At 39.0% G+C, this 19,587-nt stretch overlaps 1 protein-coding gene and 1 long non-coding RNA gene across 3 annotated transcripts in view; one reads left to right on the top strand and one right to left on the bottom strand.

Moving 5' to 3' along the window:
* The window catches only part of LOC115219857, a 42,819-nt gene extending 25,622 nt beyond the window's left edge, over window positions 1-17,197 (top strand). The window contains exons 6-7 of one of the 2 annotated variants that reach the window (XM_029790148.2): window positions 12,597-12,785; window positions 16,309-17,197. In XM_029790148.2, coding sequence (XP_029646008.1) covers window positions 12,597-12,785; window positions 16,309-16,610 — 491 coding nt within the window. In that variant the 3' untranslated portion in view covers window positions 16,611-17,197. The remainder of the gene's footprint in view (window positions 1-12,596; window positions 12,786-16,308) is intronic. The other variant, XM_029790149.2, reaches the window with a different exon arrangement.
* The window catches only part of LOC118766356, a 21,411-nt gene extending 2,563 nt beyond the window's left edge, over window positions 1-18,848 (bottom strand). Inside the window, exons 1-2 of the long non-coding RNA XR_005002291.1 lie at window positions 18,724-18,848; window positions 5,492-5,496 (exon numbers count right to left, since the gene is read on the bottom strand). This is a non-coding gene — a long non-coding RNA (uncharacterized LOC118766356). The remainder of the gene's footprint in view (window positions 1-5,491; window positions 5,497-18,723) is intronic.
* Window positions 18,849-19,587: the final 739 nt, after the last annotated feature.

Raw genomic sequence — 19,587 nt, 5'->3', positions numbered from 1 at the left:
ACCGACACAGGTGCCAGACGAGGCTGGCAGACGGCCACGCTCGGATGGTGTTTTTATGTGCCACCGACACAGGTGCCAGATGAGGCTGGCAAACGGCCACGATCGGATGGTGCTTGTTACGTGCCCACAGCACGGAGGCCAGTCGATGCGGTACTGGCTACGGCCACGTTCGGATGGTTTTCTTATGTGCCACGTGCCACCGGCACTGGTACCACAAAGATACAAATTCCATTGATGTTCATCTATTTTGATTTGTTTTGATTTGATTTGATTTGATTTTCACTTGCCTCAACAGGTCTTCACAAGTGTCACAAGAAGGAAGGTATGCACAGGTGGACTGACTACGTCCCAGGTAGGGGCCATGGGTTATGGCCTGACTAGTCTTGCCGGGTCTTCGGATGGTGTTTTTTATGTGCCACCGACACAGGTGCTAGATGAGGCTGGCGAACGGCCACGATCGGATGGTGTTTGTCATGTGCCCACAGAACGGAGGCCAGTCGATGCGGTACTGGCTACGGCCGCTTTCGGATGGTTTTCTCTTGTGTGCCACCGGCACTGGTACCACAAAGATACAAATTCCATTGATGTTCATCTATTTTGATTTGTTTTGATTTGATTTTGATTTTGATTTTCACTTGCCTCAACAGGCCTTTGATTTTCACTTGCCTCAACAGGCCTTCACAAGTATCACAAGGAGGAAGGTATGCACAGGTGGACTGACTACGTCCCAGGTAGGGGCCATGGTTTATGGCCTGACTAGTCTTGCCGGGTCTTCGGAAGGTGTTTTTATGTGCCACCGACACAGGTGCTAGATGAGGCTGGCGAACGGCCACGACCGGATGGTGTTTGTTATGTGCCCACAGCACGATGGCCAGTGATGCGGTACTGACTACGGCCATGTTCGGATGGATTCTTGTGTGCCACCGGCACTGGTACCACAAGCGGTACTGACTACGGCCACGTTCGGATGGATTCTTGTGTGCCACCGGCACTGGTACCACAAGCGGTACTGACTACGGCCACGTTCGGATGGATTCTTGTGTGCCACTGGCACTGGTACCACAAGGATACAATGGATTCTTGTGTGCCACCGGCACTGGTACCACAAGCGGTACTGACTACGGCCACGTTCGGATGGATTCTTGTGTGCCACCGGCACTGGTACCACAAGCGGTACTGACTACGGCCACGTTCGGATGGATTCTTGTGTGCCACTGGCACTGGTACCACAAGGATACAAATTCCATTGATGTTCATCTATTTTGATTTGTTTTGATTTGATTTGATTTTCACTTGCCTCAGCAGGTCTTCACAAGTCGGAAGGTATGTACAGGTGGACTGACTACGTCCCAGGTAGGGCCCACGGGTTATGACCTGACTAGTCTTGCCGGGTCTTCGGATGGTGTTTTTATGTGCCACCATGTTCCCACAGCACGGAGGCCAGTCGATGCGGTACTGGCTACGGCCACGTTCGGATGGTTTTCTTGTGTGCCACAGGCACTGGTACCACAAAGATACAAATTCCATTGATGTTCATCTATTTTGATTGATTTTCACTTGCCTCAGCAGGTCTTCACAAGTGTCACAAGAAGGAAGGTATGCACAGGTGGATCGACTACGTCCCAGGTAGGGGCCACGGGATATGGCCTGACTAGTCCTGCCGGGTCCTCTCATGCACAGCACACTTCCATAGGACTCGGTCTTCAGTCATTTCCTTGGTGAGACCTAATATATATAAATTAGAGGAAAACCACTATTATGTAATTCAAACATTGATAGACATAAACCATATCATATAGAAAAAATAAAATATATGATAAAACATATCTAGATAAAAAAAAGTACATAATAATAAGTAAACAGTATATAATAAGTAAAAAGACTACATACATTTCGTGGCTATAACTCCCTAATATGTTTGTGTGTGTGTGTGTGTGTGTGTGTGTGTGTATGTTTGTGTGTCTGTGTTTCTCCCCCCAACATCGCTTGACAACCGATGCCTGTGTGTTTACGTCCCTGTAACTTAACGGTTCGGCAAAAAGAGACCAATAGAATAAGTACTAGGCTTACAAAGAATAAGTCCTGGGGTCGATTTGGTCAACTTAAAGCGGTGCTCCAGCATGGCTGCAGTCAAATAACTGAAACAAGTAAAAGAGTAAAAGAGTGGTAAGCTGGCAGAATTGTTAACAAACCCAGCAAAATGCTAAGAGGCATTTTGTCTGTCTTTTGGCTCTGAGTTCAAATTCTGCCAAGCAACTTCGCCTTTCTTCCTTCTGGGGGGTCGATAAAATAAGTAGCAGTTAAACACTGGGGTTGATGTAATTGACTTATCCCATCTCTCAAAATGGCTGGCTTTGCACCAAAATTTGAAATCAATATAAATTTAAGGGTTAAGATGGAAAACGGGCAGAACTATTAACACACTGGGCAAAATGCTTAGCAGCATTTCATTTATCTTTATGTCCTGAGTTCAAATTCTGCCACAGTCAACTTTGCCTTTCTTCCTTCCGGGGTCAATAAAATATGTACCAGTTGAACTCTGGAGTTGATGTACACCCTCCCCCAAAACTGCTGGCCTTGTGCCAAAATTTAAAAGACAATGTAATTTAAAGAATTTATAGAATTAGAGAACAACAAAATAATCAAACTTAAATTAAATATTTGTTATGATAAATATTTCTTTTTAATATCTGAATACAATAAATGATTCCATTTTGGCAAAAATTTAACATTTTTTTAATTAAAAGACTTACAAGCGTGTACTTTTTTTTCATAAAATAATAAATAAATAAATAAATAAATAAATAAATAAATATGCCATTTTAAAGCCTAACCAGGCTCATGGGCCCGGTTTCCTGGTTTCTATGGCGTATTTGTTCCCCAGCTGGATGGGACACCAGTTCATTGCAAGCTTACTCATTTTTGCCAGCTGAGTGGACTGGAGCAACGTGAAATGAAGTGTTTTGCTCAAGAACACAACGCGTAGCCCAGTCCGGGAATCAAAACCACAATCTTACAATCGTGATGCTGACACCCTAACCACTAAGCCACATGCCTCCACTCATAAAATAATCTGGATGTCAAAATATATATATATATATATACATATCACTTGCTGAAAATATTCCCACAAATACATTGATCAGGACCAGCCCTAATCAAGCAGATTGATGACCCCCATAGCATTCAGATTACCCTGTCAAATGTAATATTTATTTATTCACAGTGTTTTGAATTAATCATGCATTATCTCGTAGCTTTGAGATTTTGTGATTGTTTGTTTTCAGAATGACATTGTAGAGTAGGTGAGAGAGGACAGATCTGACTAGGATGAACATGCAACAGGTAGAATATTTGGGCTGGATATGGCCAGAGGCAAAAACATTGGTTGAGAGCCACTGCTAAAACAGTGGTCCTGAACCATTTTTTTGCCTACAAAGCCCCTTTGCTTTTGGATCCCCTTTGATTCCTATTTCATTCTACAGGACCCTAATAACCATTCAATGTTTTAAAAAGTTCCATTAAATTTTTATAATTAGATATTATAAGGAACTGTGTAAAAAAATTTGTTAAAACATTTTGTGTACTGTAGAAAAGGGGTTGGTAAACTGGGGTAAATTATCCCAAGTGGGGTAAAAATGAAATTCTTGGGGTAATGAGGACTCATTAGTCATAAGTAAAATTATATAAAAAATGTGTTCCTCGTTATCCATGATTTTCTTCTAATCAACTTAAGGGGGTAACGTCAACGTAAATAAATATATTTTGGGGTAATTAGTTTAAAATGTTCCCCAAACCTTCTGTGACAGTATAACCAATTTATTGCACATTAATTCTAACTGGTAAATTTTATATAGACGCCAGTCGAGAACCACTGTGCTAAAGGAATTCCAGCCACAATAATCCCGTCTTTCTTTTTTTCTTTCTTTCTTTCTTTCTTTCTATTCAACCATGGTATAGCAGCAACTACTTTAGTCAATATCTCCTTACCAGCCCTGATGAAATTATGTGGGGGTGGAGTTTAGCCCCAGGTCAATCCTGCTAGACAGACTTGCAATCAAAGTCATTCCTGCTGTGACCATCCCATCATTTTTTACATTCAGATATAGTGTATCTGAATATAGAAAAATGATGGGATGGTCAAAACATTCAATAAAGACAGTAGAATGTGATGTATGAACACCACAATCACCACCAGCACAACCACCAACACCACAACTACCACCAACACCACAACTACCACCAACACCACAACCACCACCAACACTACAACCACCACCAACACAACAACCACCACCAACACAACAACCACCACCAACACCACAACTACCACCAACACCACAACTACCACCAACACCACAACTACCACCAACACCACAACTACCACCAACACAACAACCACCACCAACACCACAACCACCACCAACACCACAACCACCACCAACACCACCAACACCACAACCACCACCAACACCACAACTACCACCAACACCACAACTACCACCAACAACCACAACCACCACCACCAACACCACAACCACCACCAACACCACAACTACCACCAACACCACAACCACCACCAACACCACAACTACCACCAACACTACAACCACCACCAACACAACAACCACCACCAACACAACAACCACCACCAACACCACACCACCACCAACACCACCAACACCACAACTACCACCAACACCACAACTACCACCAACACCACAACTACCACCACACCACAACCACACCAACACCACACCACCACCAACACCACACCACCACCAACACCACCAACACCACAACCACCACCACACCACAACCACACCAACACCACACCACCACCAACACCACACTACCACCAACACCACAACTACCACCAACACCACAACAACCACCAACACCACAACTACCACCATCACCACCAACACCACAACCACCACCAACACCACCAACACCACAACAACCACAACCACCACCATTTACACCAACAACAACAACTACACTAATCCTACTACAACCAAACCAAATATCACCACTAACACTACCACCAACATAACCTCCACCAGCACCACCACCACCATCAACAGCAACAACACCACTACCAACATAGCCATCCCCAACTTTGCCACCCCCACCATTACCACTGCTAAACTCCAACACTACAAGATGTATTCCCAATTACATTACCAACATCATTAAAGTATCGTGTCACATAACTTAATTACCGTTTAATTAGTTGGTTTTCAGTGACAATTAGTTAAAGGTAAGTAGGAGCAGGCACACCTGACTGCTACATTAATTTACTTTTTACACCTGGTTGAAGGAAAGATGGAATTACAGTGACACTGTGTATGATTATCGTAACAGTCACTGTATGCACTATGCACAACAAGTAGGACTGCTACCTTAGTTTTATCACGTAACCTAAAGAAATGTTTTTAACCCTTTTCATACCAACCAGTTCGAGACAGCTCTGGGTTCTAAGATACACATTTTCTACATTATTTACATTTGACAGATATTTGTCCTCATCTTGTTTGTTGTTAACACAACGTTTTGGCTGATATACCCTCCAGCCTTCATCATGTGTCTTGAGGAAATTTCGAACCTGGGTTCTCATTCCTAAGGTATTTTACAATGTTATTAATATTATCATTATTATTATTATCATTATTATTATTATCATTATTATTATTTATTATTATTATTATTATTATTATTATTATTATTATTATTATTATCATTATTATTATTATTATTATCATTATTATTATTATTATTATTATTATTATTATTATTATTATTATTATCATTATTATTATTATTATTATTATTATTATTATTATTATTATTATTATTATTATTATTATTATCATTATTATAATTATTATTATTATTAAGTGGTTGTGTGGTAAGTAGCATGCTTACCAACCACATGGTTCCGGGTTCAGTCCCACTGTGTGGCACCTTGGGCAAGTGTCCTCTACTATAGCCTTGGGCCAACCAAAGCCTTGTGAGTAGATTTGGTAGACGGAAGGAAGCCCATCGTATATATGTATGTATATATTATATATATATATATATATATATATATATATATGTATGTATGTATGGGTGTGTGTGTATATGTTTGTGTGTCTGTGTTTATCCCCCCCAACATCGCTTGACAACTGATGCTGGTGCGTTTACGTCCCCGTAACTTAACAGTTTGGCAAAAGAGACTGATAGAATAAGTACTAGGCTTACAAAGAATAAGTCCTGGGGTCAATTTACTCGACTAAAGGCGGTGCTCCAGCATGGCCACAGTCAAATGACTGAAACAAGTAAAAGCATATTATTGTTAGTGTTCAGGTCACTGCTAGGAATCAAACTCGGAATCTTGGGGTTAGTAGCCCGCGCTCTTAACCACTACGCCATATGCCCATAATGTAAATAATGTAAATAATGTAAATAATGTAAATAATTCCTCATATATACAGAACTGTACAAATTTTCTGCTTTGAAGTGATTGAAATAAAATCTTTCCATCAAAATTTCATGTTGATATAAGTTCCAAATAGAACCATGAGCTGGCAGAAGCATTGGCACACTGGGCAAAGTGCTTGCCAGCATTTCATCCATCTGCTCATTCTGTGTTCAAATTCCACTGAGGTCACCTTTGCCCTTAATCCCTTTTGGGAGTCGATAAAATAAGCACAAGTCGGGCACTGGGATTGATGTAACTGACTTAGCTACTTCCCTGAAATTGCTGGCCTTGTGCTTGAAAGGAAATTGAAACCAATATGAATTCCCAACAGGGCAGTGAACTGCCAGAAATGTGAGCACGCCAGGTGAAATGCTTAGCAGTTTTACATTCTGAGTTTAAATTCCAGTGAAGTCGACTTTGCCTTTTATCCTTTCGGGGTCGATAAATTAAGCAGCAGTTGCATACTGGGGTCGATCTAATCAACTGGCCCCCTCCCCCAAAATTTCAGGCCTTGTGCCTAGAATAGAAAAGAATCGTTAGCACGCCAGGCGAAATGCTTAGCTGTATTTCGGCAGTTCTGAGTTCAAATTCCGCCAAGGCCGACTTTGCCTTTCATCCTTTCAGGGTCGATAAATTAAGTACCAGTTGCATACTGGAGTCGATCTAATCGACTGGCCCCTCTCCAAAAATTTCAATGTTCTAAGTTCAAATGCTACCAAAGTTTACTTTGCCTTTCATCCTTTTGAGGTTGATAAAATAAGTACCAGTTAAATACTGGGGTTGATGTAATCAACTTATACCCCTACCCCACCCCCACCACCAAACTTGCTGTCTTTGTACTGAAACTTGAAAGCAATATAAAAACTACGACATAAGGTCATGAGATGGCAGAATTTGGGCATGCCAAACAAAATGCTTATGTTCTGAGTTCAAATTCTGCTGAGGTTATCTTTGCTTTTCATCCTTTCAGGATCAATAAAATAAGTACCAATTGAATACTAGGATCAATGTAAATTCACTTACCCACTCCTTTGAACTTGCTGGCCTTGTGCCAAAATTTGAAATCAATATAAGCTCTTAATACCAGCTAAATAATGACAAAGTTCATTATTTACATTATTTACATTCGACGGATATTTGTCCTCATCTTGTTTGTTGTCAAACAATGTTTCAGCTGATATACCCTCCAGCCTTCTTCAGGTGTCTTGGGGAAATTTCGAACCTGGGTTCTCATTCCTAAGGTATTTTTCGATGTTATTATTATTATTATTATTATTATCATTATTATTATCATCATCATCATCATCATCATCATCATCATCATTATTATTGTTATTATTATTATTATTATTATTATTAGTGTTCAGGTCACTGTTTGGAATCGAACTCGGAATCTTGGGGTTAGTAGCCCGCACTCTTGACCACTACGCCATATGCCCATGGACATATCTGAGTTCGATTCCAAGCAGTGACCTGAACACTAATAATAATAATAATATGTTTTGTCTTGGTATAAACGATGGGCTACAGCAAATATTCTGCTCAATACCACAGATTTGCTTGTCAGTTGTTTGACCTTAACCAGTTGAGCATGTCCCTTGGTTGCTGATAATATGTGCATCTCTGATCACGAGCAGAAGTAGTGGGAGAGCATCATAGCCATGTGTTGAGAGAAATTCTATAGGGTTTGGATAATTCACTTTTGGAAACATGGGTGGTTCGTTCAACATCCTTATTCAGGGACCTTTTGAGCAAGATGGGTTACTCAACCAGAAGAAAATTCTAACTGGGCCCCACTTGCAAGGTCATGCACTGTTTATCTTGATATAAGATCACCATGTCGCGCACACATGGTTGTGATGCATGAGCCTAGTGTACCCTTATCAGACGGGTAGTCATGATGGATATACTGAGCTTCGTATATTTTACCCCAGTGTCACTTTGATGGCATGCACTGCTCTCCCACTCAATAATAATAATAATAATAATAATAATAATAATAACAACATCAAAAAAGTACCTTAGGAATAAGAACCCAGGTTTGAAATTTCCCCAACACACCTGAAGAAGGATGGAAATGTTGTGTTAACAACAAACAAGATGAGGACAAATATCCATTGAATGTAAATAATGTAAATAATGTAGAGAATTCCTCATCTCTTAAATATAGAACAATGACAAAGTTATTTCACTAAATTCTTCATCATTTTCAAAATTAATTGAAGCAGAAGCAAGAATTGGCAAAGGATTAGCTAAACTAAAGGCTGTATAGAATTGATAGAATGTCACAACAAACACTTAACAATATTCCGTTTGTGTCGGTTTTTGTTCAAAGTTCAAATCCGATCAACATTGATTTTTACCTTTCATTCTACCAAAATAAGAATCTATAAACAAAAATGTGAAAACACAGTTCAGGTATTGAAGTTGATATTATCAACGGTTCCTTTGCCAAAAATTCTGTGACATTGGATCAATATCAGAAATCAATAATAACCAAAGTGCTCGTAAAAGTTAGCGATGTACTTAGAGAGGGTCGTTCTGCTAATAAAAACACTCACCAGTCGTAATTCATTTCTTAATTGTTAATTAGTACATTTATTGTTTATTGATTGCTTTGTTTGAGTCTTTCATCGTACAAATGAAGTGTTTTTCATGTTTCCCTCTTTCTGCACCTCTGAGTTGTGGAAAGCGGAAGACACAAAATTTGAAATCATTATATGTATGTGTGTGTATATATATGTGCAATAAATGTTAATGTGTGTGTGTGTGTGTATGAGTGTGTTCGTGTATGTGTTTGTAGTGTGTAATTGTATTTCAATGTTTTTCTAATGCGTTTTATTTTTCCTTTCATTCATTTCACTAGTTTCGTATAAGCCATATTTTTAACTAAATTTTCTCATTATTGATCTCATTTAACCCCAGTCAGCCCAGATCAAAACATTCCAACTATGATTACGATTATCCCATCTTTTTTTCATACATTATCCCCTGTGTCATTCTTTCTTGAAGACAAGTAACATGAGATTTTGTAGGTAATTTGGTTGCTATTTCTAGCAGATCAAATGATTACTTAAATACTCCTCATTCATCAGCTCATATTTCACATTTATTTTCCTTATAAAAGACATTATTTTTCACATAACCCATACACTGGATGCATGACATGTTCAGTGGAGTACATAAACACATTAACAAAAATTCATTTTAAATATGTGATGTCATTAGTCATACAACTTGTATGTGCAGTAGGTGATACGTTAAGTAGAGCCCAAAATTCAAAATATTTGCTGGAAAACAAAATATTCTAGAGTAGTTGTATACTATCAACTTAATGTGACAGTCCCATGAAGGGAATCACACCACCGCTATTTAGCCCTAGGAAGCATCAACGCTTCCTGTCGGCCTTGACACATTTCCTGTGTCCTTATGTTTACGAGGGGTAGACAAGCACCTCCACCCAGCTAAGCCTGCATCCAGAGACTAGTTTCTGAGCCTTGCTCATCATCGTGAAGCCTAAAATATTTTAGGAATTGTCTTTATTTAGAAAATGATCTGAGACCATGTGTGAAAACTGAACTATACAATGGAAGAGTCATTAGTATGTCTATTTGTAATACATAAGGTGGTGAACTGGCAGAATCGTTTGCATGCTGGGTAACATGCTGAGCAGTATTTTATCCATGTTCACATTCTGAGTTCAAATTCTGCCAAGGTCGATTTTACCTTTCATCCTTTTGGGGGTTGATAAAATAAGTACCAGTTGAGAAATGGTAAAGGATTTACAGCACAAAAGAGATCACTTTAAACTTGCTAAAATAATATCCGGGATGCCTTTATCTGTACTAAGTATAGAAAAAGATTTGTTATGTAAAATTAATTTTGAAAATTTGATCAAAGATTTTGCAATTCAAAAAAATCGGAGAAACTTTTATCAAATATAAATAAAGTTGGAGTATACAAAAATATACATTATTTTCCATCTTGCTGTTTTAGTCTTATTCTATTTTTAAAATTAAAAATTCATTTTATGGTTTATTATTGTTTATATTTTGAATTACATACATATCTATTGTAAAATGACTATGATGGTAAAACAGTACTAAATAACAGTAAGCAATATAAGCTAATTATTTACTTTTAATGAGGGCAACAGGAAATCAATGCAAACCACCCTCATCATTGTCATTTAACGTCTGTTTTCCATGCTAGCATGGGTTGTATGGTTTGACAGGAGCTGGCCAGCTCCTGTCAAAGGTGGAGAGCTGGGAGAAACGTTAGCACGCCGGGTGAAATGCTTAGTGGTATTTCGTCTGCCATTATGTTCTGAGTTCAAATTCCGCCATGGTCGACTTTGCTTTTCATCCTTTTGGAGTCGATTAAATAAGTACCAGTTACACACTGGGGTCGATATAATCGACTTAATCCATTTGTCTGTCCTTGTTTGTCCTCTCTGTGTTTAGCCCCTTGTGGGTAGTAAAGAAATAGGTATTTCGTCTGCCATTACGTTCTGAGTTCAAATTCCGTTGAGGTCAACTTTGCCTTTCATCCTTTCAAGGTCGATAAATTAAGTACCAGTTACACATTGGGGTCGATATAATCGACTTAATCCCTTCGTCTGTCCTTGTTTGTCCCTCTATGTTTAGCCCCTCGTGGGCAGTAAAGAAATAAGGAGCTGGCCAGCTGGAGAGCTGTCCAGTTTTCAGTTGTCTGATTTGATATGGTTTTTATGGCTGGATGTTCTTCGTAACACCAACCACACCAGCGATGTTGGGGGACAAACACAGACACACAAACATATACACACACATAGATTCAGAGTGATGTCTTCCTTTTCCTCCTCCTCTTCTATTCCTCTATATATATACGACGGACTTCTTTCAGTTTCCGTCTACCAAATCCATTCACAGGGCTTTGGTTGGCCCGAGGTTATAGTAGAAGACACTTGGGCAGGGCTCCATGCAGTAGGACTGAACCCGGAACCATGAGGTTGGGAAGCAAGCTTCTTATCACACAGTCACACCTATATATATATATCAATACATATATATATATATATATATTTATGACGGGCTTCTTTCAGTTTCTGTCTACCAAATCCACTGGCAAGGCTTTGGTCAGTCCGAGGCTATAGTAAAAGACATATTTGCCCAAGGTGCCACACAATGGGACTGAACCCAGAACTATGTGGCTGGTAAACAAGCTTCTTACCACACAGCCATGCCTGTACCTATGCAGAGAAAACTGGAGTTAGCAGAGACCAGTGGTATCAACTTGCTGCCCCATGTGCACAAGAGCAACAGCAGGAACTGATGCTGATGCTGGGTATGCAGGAAGGGGATCCGGCCAATCACAGAAAAGGGGGCCAAGATTCAGAGTGATGTCTTCCTTTTCCTCCTCCTCCTCTTCTATTCCTCTTTCGTTCTCTTTCCTCCTCATTCTTCCATCTACTTCTCCTGCTTTTCTCCACCTCCTCTCTATCATCTTTGTTCTTTGATCCATCCCCGACACCACCACCACCACCATCACCACCACCACCACCATCACCACCACCACCTTTGGTTACGCAACTTCTCCTTCTCAACATCATCAACAATTTCATTGCAATCCTCATCCTTCTCAGCTTCTCTCCCCCTCTCCCCTTCCTCCTCTTCTCCACCTCCACAGCTTGCTAAACAACATCATCATCGTCATCATCATCATCATCAGTCATTGTCATTGCCATCTTCATCACTGCAACCACCACCATCATAATCATCATATCATCATCATCATCATCATCATCATCGTCATCATCATCATATTCATCATCATCACCACCACTAACAACACCACCGTCATCATCATCATCACTGCTGCCAATAACAAAACCATCATCACTACCACCACCATCATTATCACCGTCATCAGCAGCAGCATCAACATCTTCACCATCACAACCATCACTACCATCAGAAACACCACTACCTCCCCCACTATCGCCCCATCATTATCCACTCCAACCCACCACTACCACCACCACCACCACCACCACCACCACCATCATCGTCATCATTATCATCACTGCCATCACCACCATCCTCATCATCTCAGCATTAATTCTGTTTCTTTCGTGTCCTCTATTCACCAGGTTCTCCAGAGAGAGGAGTGAGAAGGAAGGGACCTGTGGCTGAATCGTCAAGTGTGGCCCCCTTGGAGACCCAGTCCAACGTTGACCCTAATGTGCATTGCGTAAACACAACCCACTTTGTGAGTAAAGTGAAGAAGCAGCCTGCGAGCGTCCTCTCCGACTGGTTGGGTGTCTTCTATATAATACAAAGTAATAATTGCGTTTTGTTGCTGTTGTTTTTTTTTTATGTTTTATTTTCCTGTCTCCCTCCCTGGTTTGTGTCGATGTCACATAAGCCTATGAACCAACAGCAAGCTAATAATAATAATAATACGTTGCTAAAAATCTCGGTGAGACCTTAAATTCCTACACTCGCGGAGTGGTTGGCATTAGGAAGGGCATCCAGCTGTAGAAACACTGCCAGATCAGACTGGAGCCTGGTGCAGCCTCCTGGCTTCCCAGGCCGCGGTCGAACCGTCCAGCCTGAGCTAGCACGGAAAACAGATGTTAAACGATGATGATGATGGATATAGTAAAAAAACACCATTCAAGCATGGTCGATACCAGTGCTGGTTGACTGGCCCCATGCTGGTGGCACGTAAAAGGTACCCACTACACTCTCAGAATGGTTTGTGTTAGGAAGGGCATCCAGCTGTAGAAACCTTGCCAGATCAGATTGAAGCCTGGTGCAGCCTCCTGGCTTCCCAGGCCGCGGTCGAACCGTCCAGCCTGAGCTAGCACGGAAAACGGACGTTAAACGATGATGATGATGATGATGATGTTGCTAAAAATAACTGCCAAAGCAGATCTATTTATTGTTATGAAAATGATCTACCATCATCATAATCTTCATTACCATCATCATCATCATTTTATGTCTGCTTTCCATGCTGGCATGGGTTAGACAGGTCGTCAGCATGTATTCAAGGCATACTGAATACATGCTTGCACTCCATCTTTCTATGCACTTCCTGACACTTATTACTTTACCGAATGTACTGGGTGCTTTTAACATGGGACCATGTGGTACCACATGGTATCATGTGGTACTAACGCTAGAGATGTCTCATATCCTTGACATGACTAAAAGGCCCTCACAACCTCGCAGTTTACAGAATGTTTGGGTACGGTTTTCTTGACATCAGCACTAGAGAGTATCCCTGTCCTCAGCACCACTAAAAGGACTTCACATCTCTGCACGTCTCTGCACACCTCTTCTGCCTCTTTACTGAGTGAGAAGCATTAGTGATAGAGGCATGAATGATAGAGATAAGAGTGATATGTGATAAGGGCTAGAGTAATAGGAGGGTTCAGTATTCGGAGATGGGTAGGTATATTCAAGGCAACATGGCTCAGATGGCAGGATATGACAGAAGTCTATGTGACTCAGGAGACAAGAGCAATGACAGAAGCCAAGGCTGCATGGAAGAGAAGGTGGAAGAGTGTACTGGCAGTACTGGAGGGTAAGGAGAAGGCACATGTGAGCCAATGTAGTGACCTATTCAGAGATCACAAGGTGGAGCTGAGTGAAGGGGATGGTAGTAGGGAGAAGGCCCTATACCTGGGAACTGCACAGAGGATTGGTGAGGACAGGTCATAATAAGTGCTGAGGTATACCTAGTTATACTGGACGCAGTGTATTGCAAACAGAAGAGGTCTAAACTCCTGTTAATCACTCTCCATGCCAGCATGGAAGACAGACATTAAATATTGATGATGATGATGATGATGATGATGATGATGATGATGATGATGATGAATGATGATGATGATGAACAATGATGAACGATGATGATGATCATGATGATCATGATCATGATCATGATGATGATTATGATGATCATGATGATGATGATGATTATGATGATCATGATTATGATGATGATGATGATGATGAGGAGGAGGAGGAGGTTCACTGCCATCCTCATCATACTGAAGGCCTCACACAGTGGAAAGCCAAAAGAGGTAGGAGTCACTGAGTGACGAGCCATAAGAATGGATGAAAGAATGCAATGTGTGACAGACTGAGGAAATCCACTGCTTTCCTCAGTCACACGGACAACACAATACAGTGAGATCGAGGAAGGAGTCAGTGATAAACGAGTAATAAGTGTATGGGGGTGTGGAGAAGCATGAGAGATAAAGACATGGGTGAAAGGGACGAGGTTGACGGTTGCATGGTCAAGATTTGTGAATGGGAAATAGAGGGAGAAGGAACAAGGTTTGGAGGCAAATGATATAAGTGATAGAGGGGTGAGAAGCTATTAGAGAGGTCACTGATGTGGACTGGCTTGTAGGTAGACATATATATGCATATATATGCTTAGCAATATATCTCTCTATATATAAACGGCAGTTTGTCTGTGTGCGTGTCTGTGTGTCTGTCAGGTTGTACCCTCACCCTGACCATGGCTTTCAACCGATTCTGATGAAACTTGACACACACATAGCCCAATGTCATAATTCAAAACTAACGCAGCGAAAATTTTGAAAAGTTCCCCCAGTTCTGAAAACAATCGATAAATTCGACATGGGGTCGAGAATCAGAAACACAAACCACAGACTGTCTAGGGGATGCAACTCGACCTTTTTAACTCTCAAAAAAAATTTACCATAATTTTTTTTCCATTTTTCTATTTTTTGGCTATAACTCTCTAAAAATGCTTTATAGTTATTTCCCTTACAAACCCGAGCAACGCCGGGCGATACTGCTAGTGTATGTATAAAGGTGGTGAGCTGGTAGAACTTTTAGCACACCAGCTAAATGCTTGGCAGCATTTCACCCATCTTTACTGTTGTAAAGTGGGTTCCTCCCTCTGGTGTGATGTGTGACTGCCATTGGACTGTAGTCGCTGTTTTATGCTAGTAGCCACAATAGTTACTCGTCATCGAATACCATTGCATCTCTTTGTACCAGAATAGTAATACACTAACTTCTCCTGTCTTACTATCGCTGAAATCTCCACATGACACCGACTAGAACTATTGACTCTCAACTCTTCGACTCTCGACCCTTTCTTGAAGACCGGCTACTGGTCTATTTATAATGGTTGGTTCCTACTACTTTTTACTGGAAGGGGTATACAGGTGGCTAGCTGGCAGAAATGTTAGCACGCCAGGTGAAATGCTTTGTGGTATTTCGTCTTCCGTTACGTTCCAAGTTCAAATTCCGCCAAGGCCAACTTTTCCTTTCATCCTTTCAGGGTCAATTAAATTAAACCAGTTACGCACTGGGGTCGATGTAATTGACTTAATCCGTTTGTCTGTCCTTGTTTGTCCCCTCTGTATGTAGCCCCTTGTGGGCAGTAAAGAAATAGGTATTTCGACTGCCATTACGTTCTGAGTTCAAATTCCACCGAGGTCAACTTTGCGTGTCATCCTTTCGGGGTCGATAAATTAAGTACCAGTTAAGCACTGGGGTTGATCTAAGCAACTTAATCCCTTTGTTTGACCTTGTTTGTCCCCTCTGTGTTTAGCCCCTTGTGGGTAGTAAAGAAATAATTGGTATACAGGTTCACTATATAACATTTACATTACAGTAAGCCCTGTTGAGCCCTGTTGTCAACATAATCAATTTACCCTCCACCCTGAACTTGCTGGCTTTGTGTCAAAATTTAAAACAAATATATGCATGTATACGTACAGGCAAGCATTTACATAACACATTATGTGTGAATTTATTTATATTAATATATATGTATTTTTCTTTCTTCTTTTTTTCATATTTCACCAGAAAACAAAGAGAAGGCTCTACTTTATTTCCTTTTGGGCATTTCCCTTGGAACAATATGCATACTGCTTATCGTTGTTGTAAAGCTGATCTTCATTAATAAGAGAAAGCTGCAGGCAAAGTTGGACCTGACAGAACCAACTCATAGCCAAAATGCAACACCCAACAACCACGTACCAAAACATTCGTCTCCCACTGCATTACGGCGAGCAACTTCCGATGAATTTGTAGACTTTATGGGGTACAGTCCCCGATCAGGAACACTAAGAACAGAGAGTGGCAACAGAAGCTTAAATTATTTCTGAAATATACATACATACATATATATATATATATATATATGTATATAATATATATATATATTAAGGGAAACAAAATATCCGTAAAATATCAGCCAAAAACAAAAAACAAAAAAAAATCCATTTATGAATCCTTTGTCTGTCTTGTGCATCACATGCGATACACTGGACATATTTCTCCAGTGTCCATACATCACATATGATAAATATTCCCAGTTTTTCTTGACCGTAAGAGTACCTTGGGACTTATGAAAGGAAAGCTTTCTATAACTCGGATCATGATTACAAGGGCTAACTGTAAGTCTTGAAAACAAGCATGGACATTTAGGATAAACTTATGACGATGCTTTGGATAGGTAAATGGTTAATTCTGTTACGTTTCTCCGAAATATTCTCGAAATATTTCTCTTATTCAGAGGAATGATTGCCAGGTGACAGCAAAAACACCAACAACAACAACAGCAACAAAGATAAATGGATTTTTCATGATTGGTGCCTCATTAACAAAGAAGATGAGAAATCTTGAAAAAAAAAAAAAAGGGGGAAATGAGAATTTATTTATTTATTAAAATGTCACTAATGCACTTAAGAAAGGTATGAATGCCTGACAATCTCATTTCCTTAACATTATAAAACCTGAAAACATTGTAACTATATAATGAAACAATATCTAAAAATTCATAAATTTATCTCTGATAATAAATAAAGTAAATAAAATATAGACATGTATATCAAGACATGAGTTTTGGATATTTGATATTATCCAAATATCATGACTGAGAACCAAGCAGAAAACATTATATATAGACATACATATACATACATAATATATGTATATATATATATATATATATATATATATATACACACCCACACATGCCATATCTGAGATTCAAATATCTCAAAATTCAAATCCAAATATTTTTTGTTTGAGATTATATTATGTCACACAAGGTATATCTACACATCGAAGATTCCGAATATCTAATATAATATTGAAAATATATACACAACTCTTATAAAATAACAACCAATATCATGCATGCATGACTGAAATATTAAATACTTGATATATCATTATCATGTACGTGTGTATGTCTGTGCGTCTGTGAGTGTGTGTATATATATATATATATATATATATATTATATATATATATACTTACACATATATACACATGCACACACACATATATATATATATATATATATATATATATATTATATATATATATACATATGTGACTGAAATGGTTGACATCAGAAAATATATATATATATATATATCTAAATATTGCATATATGAGATATTTCAAATGATATCATACACTCACACACACACATATATATACAAAATGTTAACTCTAAAAATATAAAAAGTACAATTATTTCGAAATTTGTTCATATGTATATTTTATATCAATAAAAGATATAAGATATATCATCTGAGCTCATAATATAAAATATTTTTGATTCAAATATTAAACATTATAAAAAGATATATATATATATATATATATATATATATATATATATATAGAAATAGGATATAATCACTTTTGGGGGTGATGTGTTTTTTTTTTATTTTTTGTTTTTTTTTGTTCTTTTTTTGTTTTGTAGAATTTATTTAAAGAAAGTAAAATAAATTGTTTTAAAAAAAAGACCAAGAAAGTTGTTGATATCATGCAAAATCATGAACGAAATGGTAACTTCTGTTGATACGTATGAAATTCAAGGTTTCAAAAGCGATGTAATTTACAAACATAATGGTGACTATTTGAATGTCTTTGATGTCTTTGACATACATAATTCTCCAGGGGTGATGCATTTTATGAACAAAATAATTCCAAAAGTGATTAAAAAAAAAAATTACTTATAATCCTCTCTCCTTCTTAACATGGATTATCCTCAGTATCAACCATATCATTATTGTTAACATTTTTCTTCAATTTTATCAGCTGATTTACAAGGTTGTCTCTTAGCTTCGATGGATTTACCAAATGTACACCACCACCACCACCACAACCACCACCACCACCACCACCACCTACTACCAGTATACTGACTTAATTCCACTCCAAGGCCCTGGCTAACACAACACCCACCTCCAAACCTACCACCACCTATAATGCATGTATGAGATATATATATATACGTCAGTAAAATCGATTATAAGGGGAGAGTAAACTTGCTGTGGGCAATGGGAAATCCAATGTTTTGGACAGAATCTTTAATCAGGGAAAAAGTTGAAAGAAGAGATAGAAACACAGCAGAGCTGTACATCTTTCATAATGTATGTCCTTGTCCAAGGATATACAATATGGTTACTGACAAGTTCCTGGTTTTTCGGCACCCCCTCATGTGTATATAAATATATATATATATATATATATATATATATACATAGTTAATCCAAACATGAAAACACAAAGGGAAAACACAACAACGCGAGGACGTGGAACAAGTATAGTGTTATTGGACGCTCAGGAAAGGAAAGTAAGAAAGAGGATTTAACATTTCGAGCGGAGCTCTTCATCAGAAACATAGGAAAAGGAAATATCCAAGGAGGGGAAGACGGAAGAAAAAAAATCGCCAACGATACACACGTGGTCACATAACATTTATACACACACACACACACACACAAACACACACACGCTAAAAAGTTCCAGACTTTAGGTAAAAGAAAATACAGGAGGAGCAGTTAATTATGATTTTATTCAACATATTCCCCTCTCAGATTCACACACTTACCACAGTGGTCCTTCAGTTTTTCTAAGCCCTATGAAAGAATTCAGAAGACTGGGCCTCTAACCAGGCCTTTCACGATACCCCTAAAACCAGGATCTTTTCAGCATCCCCTTCTACAACTCTACTGCCTCTCTTTATCTCTTTTCGTTTTCTCCCTGAAAAAGAATCCATCCAAAATGTCAGATTTTTTTTTCCATTCCCCACAGCAAGTTTACTGTACAGTTTTTATTAAA

This window comes from Octopus sinensis, linkage group LG15 (genome assembly GCF_006345805.1).
Source record: "Octopus sinensis linkage group LG15, ASM634580v1, whole genome shotgun sequence".
Lineage (NCBI taxonomy): Eukaryota > Metazoa > Mollusca > Cephalopoda > Octopoda > Octopodidae > Octopus > Octopus sinensis.
Note: the sequence above shows the minus strand (reverse complement) of the source record. Positions and strands in the feature narration are given on the sequence as shown.